At 40.1% G+C, this 12,769-nt stretch overlaps 1 protein-coding gene across 2 annotated transcripts in view; it reads right to left on the bottom strand.

Moving 5' to 3' along the window:
- The window catches only part of trappc13 (trafficking protein particle complex subunit 13), a 14,768-nt gene extending 1,999 nt beyond the window's left edge, over positions 1 to 12,769 (bottom strand). Inside the window, exons 1-11 of one of the 2 annotated variants that reach the window (XM_088320082.1) lie at positions 12,627 to 12,769; positions 10,250 to 10,318; positions 10,039 to 10,138; positions 8,643 to 8,727; positions 8,443 to 8,570; positions 7,096 to 7,168; positions 6,904 to 6,948; positions 6,793 to 6,810; positions 5,252 to 5,385; positions 3,452 to 3,650; positions 35 to 135 (exon numbers count right to left, since the gene is read on the bottom strand). In XM_088320082.1, the coding sequence (XP_088176208.1) occupies positions 35 to 135; positions 3,452 to 3,650; positions 5,252 to 5,385; positions 6,793 to 6,810; positions 6,904 to 6,948; positions 7,096 to 7,168; positions 8,443 to 8,570; positions 8,643 to 8,727; positions 10,039 to 10,138; positions 10,250 to 10,318; positions 12,627 to 12,672 (998 nt within the window). In that variant the 5' untranslated portion in view covers positions 12,673 to 12,769. The remainder of the gene's footprint in view (positions 1 to 34; positions 136 to 3,451; positions 3,651 to 5,251; positions 5,386 to 6,792; positions 6,811 to 6,903; positions 6,949 to 7,095; positions 7,169 to 8,442; positions 8,571 to 8,642; positions 8,728 to 10,038; positions 10,139 to 10,249; positions 10,319 to 12,626) is intronic. The other variant, XM_088320083.1, reaches the window with a different exon arrangement.

The raw sequence follows: 12,769 nt of genomic DNA, 5'->3' as shown, positions 1-12,769 counted from the left end.
AACCATACACACGGAAAATCCGTCAATTCCTTACCTGCAGTTGGTGATCTTACACGAAATGTCGAAAGGTTCTTCTAGGTTGACCGTGTCGGGAATGACCTCCACAGACAGGCGGATGTCTCCGTAGCCTGGAGCCTGAAGATAAGTAATGGAAATGTAAGACGGTAGACCCTTTGTGTTACAGCTTCGGTAACCTATGATATTTTCTCTTTTACGATGTTGTTGCGGCCCCTCATTACTGCATAACATGAACATTAAATTATTTTGTGTGCCCCAAAAGAAAACAAAATTCAGGCATTAAAATCTCTTAACTTTAGGAGAAATTCCTTGTTTAAAAAGTCAAAAAGGGTGACCAATGTGAATTGTACCGCTCTGAGGAGAAAATGCTTTGAGGTGGGGAGGGGGCAATTGTGAAATTTCCCAGAGTGAATAGAACGTTTTTGGTGGTGCATTTCAATTGAAATCATTGTAGTTCGTGCTGGCATAAGTACCTGTATTTATTTGTGTGTAACATTAGATTTTACTTTAATATCACTCTCTTTTTATTCACAGTACCAGAGATGAATGTTACAGAATGGATAAAACAGAAAGAAGTTCTAAAAAATATTAATTAATGCCAAAAAGCACGACGAGGGAAACAACTCTTTAGTGTTTTTGATGATGAATCCGACTTAAAAGAACTTGAAATAAATTTGTTGTAAATTTTATGTTGATTTTGTGTTCATAGTTGTCTAGTAATGGTTTGAAACATGGATGCATTCAACATTTGTCACTTTCAAAGCTTGGTTGGAGCTGAGAAAATGTCAAACTAAATAATATACCAATTATTAAATCATAAAATAGGAGTGCACAGGTAAATACGCTATTCACTCCACCTGCTCCTCACCTTTTGAAGCCCTGACCCACTTTCCTGCCTGAAAATGGAAACTTTCTTGGATAGGAGTGGTCAAGTTACGTGCATCATATGTCATTTATAAGAGATGCCTGTCTGCTATTGTTCGACGTCATATGAGATGCTCATCTACTATTCTATATTGGTGTGTGTCACGGCATCTTCAAGATGCTGAGATGCTATTGACTGAACTCCCTTCCCACAATGCCCGCCTTTGTTCAGTTTAGAATCTTGTGTGCTTCGTAATGACTGTCTGTACCTGTGTGCAGTATAGACGTGATATGCATCTCAATAATTGCTGTGATGCTAAAGGGAAAGCAAAAATATGATAACCATAGAAACAGAGCTTGAAATTGTCAATTATAAGAAGGTGTTCCGATTTTAAGGGCAAATGTAAAGTAGGCTTAAACGTATTTGCTCAAAAGTGTGTATTTCTAACCAGATTTTATGGCCCTTTTTGGCTTCTCCGAGTTTTCCTGTTTCTTCGTTTAAAAGTGTTGGCACTGTCCCAGGGGGGAGGTCAGAGGGAGTTTCTTTTCCCGTTTCTTTTCCTCAGTACTATTCCACCTGTTGTGACTTCAATAAAACACAGCGCAATGGGGGAAGGTTTTTAGAAGGGGCGCGGCCGGCGAGACGAAAGGAACCTTCTCCAACCGCAGTTGTCTAGAAAACTCAAAAAGTCTCTGCCTGAATTTCCTTCTATTATTAGTCAATATTTTACCCGAGAGCAATACAATCCTCGCAAGTTTAAAAATGTTATGCAATAATATATACTGGACTGTCTCAGAAAATTAGAATATTGTGATAAAGTTCTTTATTTTCTGTAATGCAATTAAAAAAACAAAAATGTCATACATTCTGGATTCATTACACATCAACTGAACTATTTCAAGCCTTTTATTATTTGAATATTGCTGAATTTGGCTTACAGCTAAAGAAAACTCAAAAATCCTATCTCAAAATATTAGAATATCATGAAAAAGTATACAAGTAGGCTATTCAACTAATCACCTGAATCATCTCATTAACTCGAAACACCTTGCGAGGGTTTCCTGAGCCTTAAAAACACTCAGCTTGGTTCAGTAAACTAAATCACTGCTGATCTGACTGCTGTCCAGAGGACCATCATTGATACCCTCCATCAGGAGGGTAAGACACAAAAAGAAATTTCTCAAAGAGCAGGCTGTTCACAGAGTGCAGTTTCAAAGCATATCCACAAAAAGTCTGTCGGAAGGGAAAAATGTGGCCGGAAACGCTGCACAACCAAGAGAGATGACCGCAGCCTTAACAAAATTGTGAAGAAGAGCCGCTTCCAGAATTTGAGGGAGCTTCAAAGACAGTGGGCTGAAGCTGGAGTCCAGGTATCAAAAGCCACAGTTCACAGACGTGTCCGGGAAATGGGCTACAATAGCCGTATTCCCATGGTCAAGCCACTTCTGAACTCAAGACAACGGAAGAAGCGTCTGACTTGGGCTATGGAGAAGAAGCACTGGACAGTTGCAGAGTGGTCCAAAGTCCTCTTTTCAGACGAAAGCAAGTTTTGCATTTCATTTGGAAGTCAAGGCGCCAGAGTCTGGAGAAAGGCTGGAGAAGAGCAAAATCCAAGTTGCTTGAAATCCAGTGTGAAGTTCCCACAGTCAGCAATGGTTTGGGGAGCCATGTCAGCTGCTGGTGTTGGTCCACTGTGTTTCATCAAGTCCAGAGTAAATGCAACTGTGTACCAAGAGATTTTAGAGCACTACATGCTTCCATCTGCTGAAAAGCTCTATGGAGATGAGTATTTCATTTTCCAGCATGATCTGGCACCTGCCCACAGTGCCAAAACCACCAGTAACTGGTGCACTGACCATGGCATCACTGTCCTTGATTGGCCTGCTAATTCCCCTGACCTGAACCCCATTGAGAATTTGTGGGGTATAGTTAAGAAGAAGATGAAAGACACCAGACCTACAAATGCAAATGAGCTGAAGGCCGCTATCGAAGCATCCTGGGCATCAATAACACCTCAGCAATGCCACAGGCTGATTTCCTCCATGCCACGCCGGATTGATGCAGTAATCCGTGCAAAAGGATTCCCAACCAAGTACTGAGTGCATCAATGGACATTTTCAAATGTTTGATTTAGTTTTGCTGTTATAAAATTATTTTTTTTACTTGGTCTGAGGAAGTATTCTAATATTTTGAGATAGGATTTTTGAGTTTTTTTCAGCTGTAAGCCAAAATCAGCAATATTCAAATAATAAAAGGCTTGAAATAGTTCAGTTGATGTGTAATGAATCCAGAATGTATGACATTTTTGTTTTTTTAATTGCATTACAGAAAATAAAGAACTTTATCACAATATTCTAATTTTCTGAGACAGTCCAGTAAGTATGTTACATGTAAGTTGTACTCGCCATATATATTTTTTATTTTACCTTGGGTGCTGTGTGTGTGTGGAACACACTAGCTCATTCACATAGGTTTCTATCCCTGCCGTACGCCAATTTAACAGAGCGATCGCCACCTCAGAATGGATTCATGTCCTAACCCAGGAGTCTACTTATCATTGAGCCCTACCATTCTCTGTAGCTGACTAGTCTGCAGGCGTCCCCTCTCCCCCAAGTTGGTCTTCCACACGATGTCTAGCTTCCCGATGACGGTGACGCCCTTGATGACGCCCGCCTTTTCGGCGTATTCCGGCTTGGGCGTCAGGCAGTAGAGGTACTGACGTGTGTCCATGGGCTGCAGGTAAGACATAGTCCCAAACGTGGACACCCTAAGGACAAATACAAACACTTATGTTGTGTGCTTTATCCGTTTACAGGGTTTGTACAACTTTTTCTTGGGCAAATTCAAGCACCTTTTAAGGACTTTCAAAGCCAATTTTTCAATTTCTCCAGTACCAGTATTTTGCAGAGCCACAAATATATCTGTTTCCGTGTGCATTTATCAAGAAATGATTCTTAGATATTGAATAAATTGAGAATATATTTGTGGATCTGTACAATGAGTGTCATACTATTGAGACAACTCTCCCCCCCATATAGGTGTTGGGTTAACATGACAGTACTTCATTTTTGTCATGCTGAAGTTTTGAATTTTCCCTTGCCCTCAAGTAGGTTTTACATCAGGGAATGGCGTAATATTAGTCCGTATTTTGCAATAGTCTGTGATCCGTGCAGCCCTTTGAGACTCCTTGCGAATAAGGGCTGTACAAATAAATACGACTTGACTTGATATGTAGCCTACATTTTCAGTTGCAGGAAGTTCTTGCCATTACAATTTACCAATGAGAATCACTATCTTCATGATTTCCATGGCCCGTAAGAAATGTCCCTAATTGATACGTAATAGCGTCCTGTTTAGGTGTAGAAGTCACCCTTTCTCTTGAGCGCGACCAGTAGGGGGATGACGCTTCATGGGACAATGCCATACAAACTAATACCGGCTGCCGTTAATCACGAAGGAATAAAAATTGCAATGCCAAAGCAGAAAAGTGTTCGCGTCACTTTTAGACAGACTTGTTGAGAAACATGGCAACAATTTCGGGAATTTTACATGGACTTCTTCCCAAATTCAAACACTTTTTAATACAGTGGAACCTCGGTTTTCGAACGCCTCTCAGTTCGAACGAATCAGTTCTCGACCAAACATTGAGAAATTCTTGCTTCGCTGTTCGGTCAAATAATTGGAGTTCGAACGCCGGTACGCTAGGGTGCGATGCTGAGCGGCGTACGGGTGTAGATCGTGTAGATTGCCCCCACCCCTCGTGAGGAACTGTTATCACGTGCGGACGTGTTTCGTTTTGCTTTGGCTTTTAATATAGGTGTAGGAAGTGTTTTAGCCCCTAATTATGCCTCCGAAGAAGGTCGGTGCAAGCAGCAAAGTTGCTACAGGTGAAAAAAAGAAGAGTAGTGCGTACAACTATTGCATTTAAGAAAGAAATAATAGCAAAATATGAAGAAGGTGTGCGAAGCGCCTTCTGCTGACCACCACAAAGGTGAGAAATCCTATTCATAATTATTTTCTTTACCCTGTGTTTATTTTTACACCTTCATGTTAGCGTAATCTTTCGTACGCAAGATTACGCTAACGCGAACGTACGATTAGCCTGGGTTAGCTTCATGTTTACGTTCATGGTAAACATTCAGGGTGTTGGAACGGATTAAAAATGATTCAAATTACTTTTAATGGGAAAAACGATTTCGGTGATTGAACAAATCGGTTTTCGAACAGGGTTCTGGAACGGATTATGGTCGAGAACCGACATTCCACTGTACTTGGGAACACAACTTTAAAATTCAAGCATTTTCAGGATTTCAAGCACCTGTAATAACTTTATTTTTAAGTGCATCAGTATTTGTACTTCCTCCATACCCGTGCTCTTGGAGCGTGATGGTGTTGAGCTCGGTCACGTTATACATCATGGAGGGTTCCAATGACACCTTCTCCATGAACATGGGCGAAGTGGTGATGTTCTGGATCTGGGCCTCCAGGAACACCTCATCTGTCTGAGGGTTGGGGAAGTTTAGACATTACCGTTAGTGCTGCAACTCCAATTTTGACCAAAGAGTGAAGACGGAAGCACGCCCACCCCATCACCATGTTAATGATTCTTTTCATTTGTTTTCTTGTTACATCATTTCCTCTTTTCTTTTGTTTCTTTTCTTCATTTGTCTTTGTTTTCATTCTCTCTCCTCCCTTTCTTTCCTCTATCCCCTTCCATCATCTATACACTTTATATCTACCCTTCCTCCCTGTGTTCCCTTCCTTCCATTATTTCTTCCCTCCCTTCTATCAAGCATTCTTTCTTTCCTTTCATCATATCAAGTCATGTTTATTATCTCTTCTCTTCCTTCCTTCCTTCATTCATTACTACTTTTCCATTCCTTCCTTATTCTCCCTTGCCTTCCCTTCGCCTTGCCCTCCTTGCCTTCCCTTCGCCTTCCCTTCCCTTCCAGATACCTGCTTAATCCATTTAGGGAAATTGACTCACTTACTTCCAGGCATTTTAAAAACAACAAAGTATTTTAACAGAAAAATTAGGTTTTTGAATATTAGGGTACTTATAATTACTGTTTTCCTCGGATTGTGACAGGTCTCCGTGATGATTAAAATACAAGATTCACATATGTAAAGGTCCCCCGCCCCCACGAGTTGTAGTTCCAAGTCATCGGTTTCATCAATAAAATATCTGGCGTCGGTGTCAGTAGGGTACTTAAAATAACCATTAATTTAGGGGAAGGGGAGGTTTCTTTACAAAATACATTTGTGATATTTTTACCATAATCATGACCATTAAAAGTTGTATGTTCCTAGCAGAAATGAATTAAATATTAGTATTCAGTTCAATTTATTGGGTTTTTGTGGAAAAGCAGCACCAAAAATCTCAGCCAGGATGAATTAGATCATTAGCATTAGCTCTTTCATGCCAACAGTTGCCACCGCCAAGTCGGTCCATGCAAAGCCAGTCTGTCTTCATCTCTTATAAAAACAACGTTTTATCATCAGGATTACAATCATTTTGATCTTAATTTTGGGAAGTCATCTTTATAAATGCACATTCAAAAACATTCTCACACGTACACACACCTCAATTGGACTCAAACACCTGCCTCCCAAATAAAACATTCCGGACACACCCTTGCTCACAATCACACAATAGTGTGGTCTCATACTGACGATCTCATTGCATATACTCCCAAAACACAAGCCCCCCGTGCAAAAAGAATTGTGGCGAGGGAGATGTGCGCAAGCAACAACAAAAGGACATCCGATTTATCGTTGGTTATTTCAAATATGAATGATACTACAATATAGTAGAGCTCCGTTAATCTCCCCTTTGTTGTTGTTTGTTTCCATCTATTGGCAGCGTGAAGAAGACAAGCGATGAGAACAGAAAAAGAAAAACAATTTACCACAGAACTCAGGTCACTCTAATGGAGAAAACCAACATAAAAAACAAAATGAACACATGCCAAACAGGATGTAACTAACAAACCAATAGACCGCTTGGATGAGGAACTTACCTCGGCGTTGTAGAACTTTGTTTTGACGTCTAGAGGCTTGAGGACCTGATTGAAAAGGGAATGCAGGCTGAACGTTTCCATAGCTCCTCGGCAGGCGAAAGCAAAAGAGGAGCGGGGAGCGCTTTGTCCGCCGGGTGCTTTCAGCGAGCGCTTATGACATGTCTCGAGGACGTGCCAAGTGAGCCGCCTTACCTGGAATTTGAAGAACTTGCGGAAGTAAAGCTTCTCTCCGTTTTGTGTGGTGTAGCTGACAGCGCAAACCAGGCTGCAAACAAAGAAAAACATCAACATCTAGCAAGTTCAAGGTTCATGGATCCCTTAACCGCCTGGGTCGTCGGGGCACCACTGAAGACGCAACTCTGGAAAGCTTTCTCCACTGATGACAGTTCCTGGCCTGTTTTTGGGTTGTGGTAAAGTTGGCACCGGGTTATTCCTTAATTTTGTCGGCCTTCATCTGATCTGCCCCCCCTGGACTGTGCCCTGCAGAATGTTAATGGACAGTGCTGAGGATTTTGTGATGGGATTATACCAGTGAAGTTTTCGTTCGCGCACAGTTGATGACAGTTCTTTGTAGGGACCAATGTGCCCTCTGCTGCGCACTATTTCGTTTGTCACATGGGCCATGTAGCTTAAGTGCAGTTTTCTGTAGTATCGCATCTCCCTGACCTGGATTTTCCTTTCCAGTGTTGTTGTGAGAGTCCATGTCTCGAAAACATTGAGGTAAATGGAAGAAATCAGCACTTGCATGAGTCTGATCTTTGATTTCACTGCTATGTTCTTGTCCTTCCAGATGGGGTTAAGTCTGGCAAATGTGGCTGTGGTTATAGCTTTTCCTAGCAATCATTTCTGGTTCTGACCCCTCCTCTGTCAAACAGCTCCAAGATATTGAAATTTGGGGAAGGTTCAAGCTCTTGGTATAGGTGATGTCTGTGGTCACACCTTGGAGGTTGTTGGTTATTACTTTTGTTTTTTTTCTGTGCTGATTTCCGTCACACACTGGGTTGATGTTTTGGCTAGGCAATTGATTAGATCTCCGAGTTCCTGTTCTTCTCCTGCCAGTCCGGCAATATCAGAGGAAAAAAAGGGTGTTGGTGACATTGCATCACCCAATGCTGACTGTACCTTAAAGTTGGTCGAGGGCTTCAAACATGATCTTTTCCAGGAAGATCTTGAATAAAGTTAAAGGGAGAATACAGCATTGTCTCACAGACTTGAAACCATGCTCCAATGATACCATCGATCAGTACTGCACTTATGGCATCAGCATTCAGGTGTTCAATGATGTGAACTAGTTTCTGGTCCATGTTGTACTTCTGCATGGTGGCCCACAAGGCGGCTGCCCATACTCTGTCAAACGCCTTCTTGAAATCCACAAAGACGTGATAGATGTTTTTCTGGTGTTGTTGAAATGTCTTGCACAGGATGTAAGGATTAAAAAAACAACTAATGGTGCCCCCTCCCAGAAAATACTTCATTGTTTTCGGCAAATATTGTTCCATATTTTTTAAACCAGGTAGTACAGCTCTAGCAAAGACTTACATGTGTGTTCCGATTTCTTTGACTTCATGATGGATGACATCGTCAATGCAGCACTCGGGATTGAGCTCAGCCACGGCTGAATTGGACGCCGATAGGTTGAGTCTTTGCGAGCTAGTCTGCAAGTCGGCCTGGGGAAGAAGACAAGGGGCAAGTTCAGTTGGGTGCTCACTTCGCCCTTACCATTTTCACCGTTAGTTTACCTTAACTAAAATGTCCTTAACTACTTGACTGCTGTCGTTGTGCACGCTGATGTAGCTGGAAAAGGTCTCACCCAAGAAGATGTTACTATTAGAGAAAACGGGAACTAGTCAATAAAATATCAATATTGTTCAACTATAATTCTCCAACAACAGATGCTACAGCCATAGCAGTTTAAAAAAATCAAATTAAAGCATTTTTTAGACAACAAATTACCACTTAAAGTGTCTTTATTCAATGTACAATCTGAAAATAACACCCCCGCCTCTTTTTTTTCCCTACCCAAAAAACCCTAACGGGAAATCCACCGACACACAAAATAGCTGAAATTAAAAATATATCTATCAATCTACCCTAGGTATAGGGTCACTAAATGTGAGAGGATGTGGAAGTAAAGCGACTGAGTGGAAGAAAGAGGAGACCGGAAGGATGATGAATAAAAGGAAGGTGATGTGTTAGCCTTGAGTGAAACAAAGACGAAATTAAAAAAATAAAGAATAAATAATTTATGGCAAGGCACAAACAACCACGTAAGGAAAGGGACCTGACGAAGGCTTGTCCACACTGAAGCATGTCAACCCCTGCATTTACCAGCTGGCAGAGATGGGAAGCTGCGTCGTGGCCGTCATAGACTTTCTGGACTAGTTTACAGGCTGGGGGCGTTGTTGGTGTCATGCTCTTTCCGGACATCTTCAACATCTTACCTAGTGTTTACTATTCTGTGTACAGTAATGCTAATTGTGATTCACCCTGGAAGGGGGATTACCACATGTGAGGTGCTTTCTCAAGGTTTCTCTTTTTTCCCTCACACTGAGGTTTTTGAGTTGTTCCTTGCCCGCATGCTGGTTTAAGATCAGGTAATTGTGCAATTTTGTAATTGTAATCCTGTGCAGTCCTTTGAGACATTTTTGTGATTAAGGGCTGTATAAATAAATGTGACTTGAAAATGTGACATGATAGGGATTGTAACAGATGTCCACTCAAAGGCATTTAAAGCTATGCTCCCATAACCAGCTACCCACACCATACTAATTCTAATTAAAGGAGAAAAAAATACTTAAAAATAATATGCCTCCACAAATAGACAGCATCAGATTTCATACAAAATTAAAATAAATGAAAATGTTATTTTAAAATTCACTTAAAACCAAGCTAAAAAGTGAAATTTACATTTAATTATTTAAAAAAAAGGAATATAAAAATATACAAATCCAAATAAAAGAAGTACAATTAAAAAAACACCACATACAATTATATAAATACAAAACATATCCTTCAACATTATGACGGTATTAAAACACACATAAAAAACACAAACACAACCCCCGAAAATTAAAAAAAAAAAGTGAAACTCTTATAGAAATTTCCAAATTAAAAGGGAAATTTCAGATGACTCACCCAAAGTTCTGTGGCAGCGTTAGCATCTCACCAAGCATTAACAATTCGGCGCCCTTGATAGTGGATGGGTCGTTTCTCATGAGTTCCCCGAATAAGTCACCTGTGGACAAACACCCCACAATGATTTAAAGGGTAGAGTAAACTATTTTTAGGGGAGACTGTTGTTTTGTGTAATTTATGCATATCAAGACAAAGAAGGTGCAATCATGACCTGGAAGATCTCGCTCTTCACATGTCACTGGCAGGTTTGTAAACAGTGTTGGTTTTGTGAGTCGCATCACTGAAAAACAACATAAAGACATACTTTATTTTAGTCTTGACAGGGGAACCTTACAGAGGTAGGTATAATAATAGCAACAATAACATCAAGTTAACCATAGTTTTAAACGCAGTATTTCCAATCTCCCTCATATCCCATTTTCTTCATCCCTGTATTTCGCCAGTAATGCTTTTTTGTGTTTCAATTTGAACACGTGGATAGTTGGACATTGTTTGATCTCATCTCGTCAATTATTCCAAAGTTTGACTCCACACACAGACACACACATACTTTTCCTGGTGGTTCTCACCTTTGGGATTTTGAATTCACTATAGCCCCTCAAGTTATAATTTCCCTCTTTCCGAGTGAATAATTTTTGTATATTTTCTGGCACTATGTTTTTGTTGACCTTAAATAACAGTTGTGAAGTGAAAAGTTTTATTAAGGACAGGGATTGTATTTTATAACAAAAGAAGGTAAAAAGACCATAACAACAGGTCCCTTATAACAAAGACTAACAAGCTCTGAGGCAGTTTCTTCCCCAAAAGCATCGCTGCTGAAGAAAAATCACACAAAACTGTAAAAAACACACACTGTGATAATATCTTCAGGTACTTTCCTTGCATGGCTGACGCTGTCATTGGTATGCGTGTGTGTGTGTGTGTGTGTGTGTGAGAGAGAGAATGGGTAAGTGTGAATCACATTATAAAGTGCTTTGGGAGGTTCATTGACTTTAAAAGCACCATATAAATGCAGCCCGTTTACATTTACTTAAATACTTTTATTTGCGTAATGTGGCTACTAAACACCATTGCATTACTTTTCTGATGCACATTTAACCTAGACCAGTCTGCAAACACTACATTGTAAATGTTGCCTATCGTATCTATCTTAGTATTATTTTTTTCATTTATTTTAGAAAGTGTTTTATAACATGTTTCTCTAGGAGTGACAGGTCAAATCTCGTTGCTGGTATATCAAGTGTTTGGCCATTGACGGTGGTTCTTTTCCCTTTTTCGACCTCTCTTATTCCACTTTCTTTTTCTCTCTATATTCAGTTCCCCCTTCTTCATTCATATCTCTATTCTGCTCTCTCTTTTTCTCTCACTGTTGCTCTGTCTCCCTTGTTCTCCCTATCTGTTTATCACTCTGGCTTTCCCTCCCTCTCTTTCCCTCTCTCTTTCTCTTTTCTCTCTTTCTTTTTCTCTGTCTTGTTCTCTATTTTCTCTAATTTACACATTAATTCTCTTTCTTTATATTTTTCTTTCTTTCCCTTTTCTGACCTCTCTCTCACCTCACTTTGTCTCCTTTTCTCCTGCTGACTCCTTTTCTTTCTGTCGTTTCACTTCTCTTATTCCACTTTCTTTTTCTCTCTATATTCAGTTCCCCCTTCTCCATTCATATCTCTATTCTGCTCTCTCTTTTTCTCTCACTGTTGCTGTCTCCCTTGTTCTCCGTATCTGTTTATCACTCTCTCTTTCCCTCTCTCTCTCTCTCTCTAACTCTTTTTCTCTGTCTTGTTCGCTTTCCATTTTCCCTCTTTAATTTACACTTTAATTCTCTTTCTTTATATTTTTCTCTTCCTTTCTCACCCTCTTTCTTTCCCTTTTCGACCTCTCTCACACCTCACTTTGTCTCTTTCTCCTGCTGAATTTTTCTTTCTGTCGTTTCACTCTTATTCTTTTTATCTTTCTCTTTTTTCACTTTCTTTTTCTCTCTATATTCATTTCCTACTTCCCCATTCATGTCTCTATTCTGCTTTCTCTTTTTCTCTCACTGTTACTCTGTCCCCCTTGTTCTCCCTATCTGTTTATCACTCTTTCTATCCCTCGCTCTTTTTCTCTCCCTCTCAAATTTACTAGTTCGGCCCCCGTGAGATTTTTTATAACATTTGTGGCCCCCAGCTAAAAAAGTTTGACACCCCTGCCTTAAAGTGCGAGTTCTGATGTAACATAGACGAGCATAATAGAATGCCACTATAATAATAAACCAGTATAACAAAAGTCCCTTAATTAATGATTATAATTTGATTTCTTTTCTAGCACGCGAGCACAGTTTCGTCAAACACTATGACAACAGAATTGGCTTGCTGTCATGTTAAATAATTAGCTCGCCATTGAGTGGGCAACAATTTAAAAACTTATATTCAAATTAGTATGTAGACGTAAACAATTTAAGACATTTTTAAATACAATTTTAATAATCTAGGGTGGCATTAACCGAGTTTGTAGCAAGCAATACAGTGTAACACTTGTGATTCAACGAAGTTTTTCATGAAATTCCATCAGGAAATGTACGTATATAAAGTATTAAATGAAGCAAAAAGTACCTTTTAATGCGAGAAGGTGTTCCTGTTTGGCTTGACTTACATCCATTTTGACACAAATTAGCCTTTTTTCGGGGACGCTAGCCCCGGGGATGCTAACTGTTGTGACAGCGGGCGTACCCACGTGACCAGACCTAGTCTTCTTC

This window comes from Urocampus carinirostris, chromosome 16 (assembly GCF_059441175.1).
Source record: "Urocampus carinirostris isolate Australia breed hairy pipefish chromosome 16, RoL_Ucar_1.0, whole genome shotgun sequence".
NCBI classification, from domain to species: domain Eukaryota; kingdom Metazoa; phylum Chordata; class Actinopteri; order Syngnathiformes; family Syngnathidae; genus Urocampus; species Urocampus carinirostris.
Note: the sequence above shows the minus strand (reverse complement) of the source record. Positions and strands in the feature narration are given on the sequence as shown.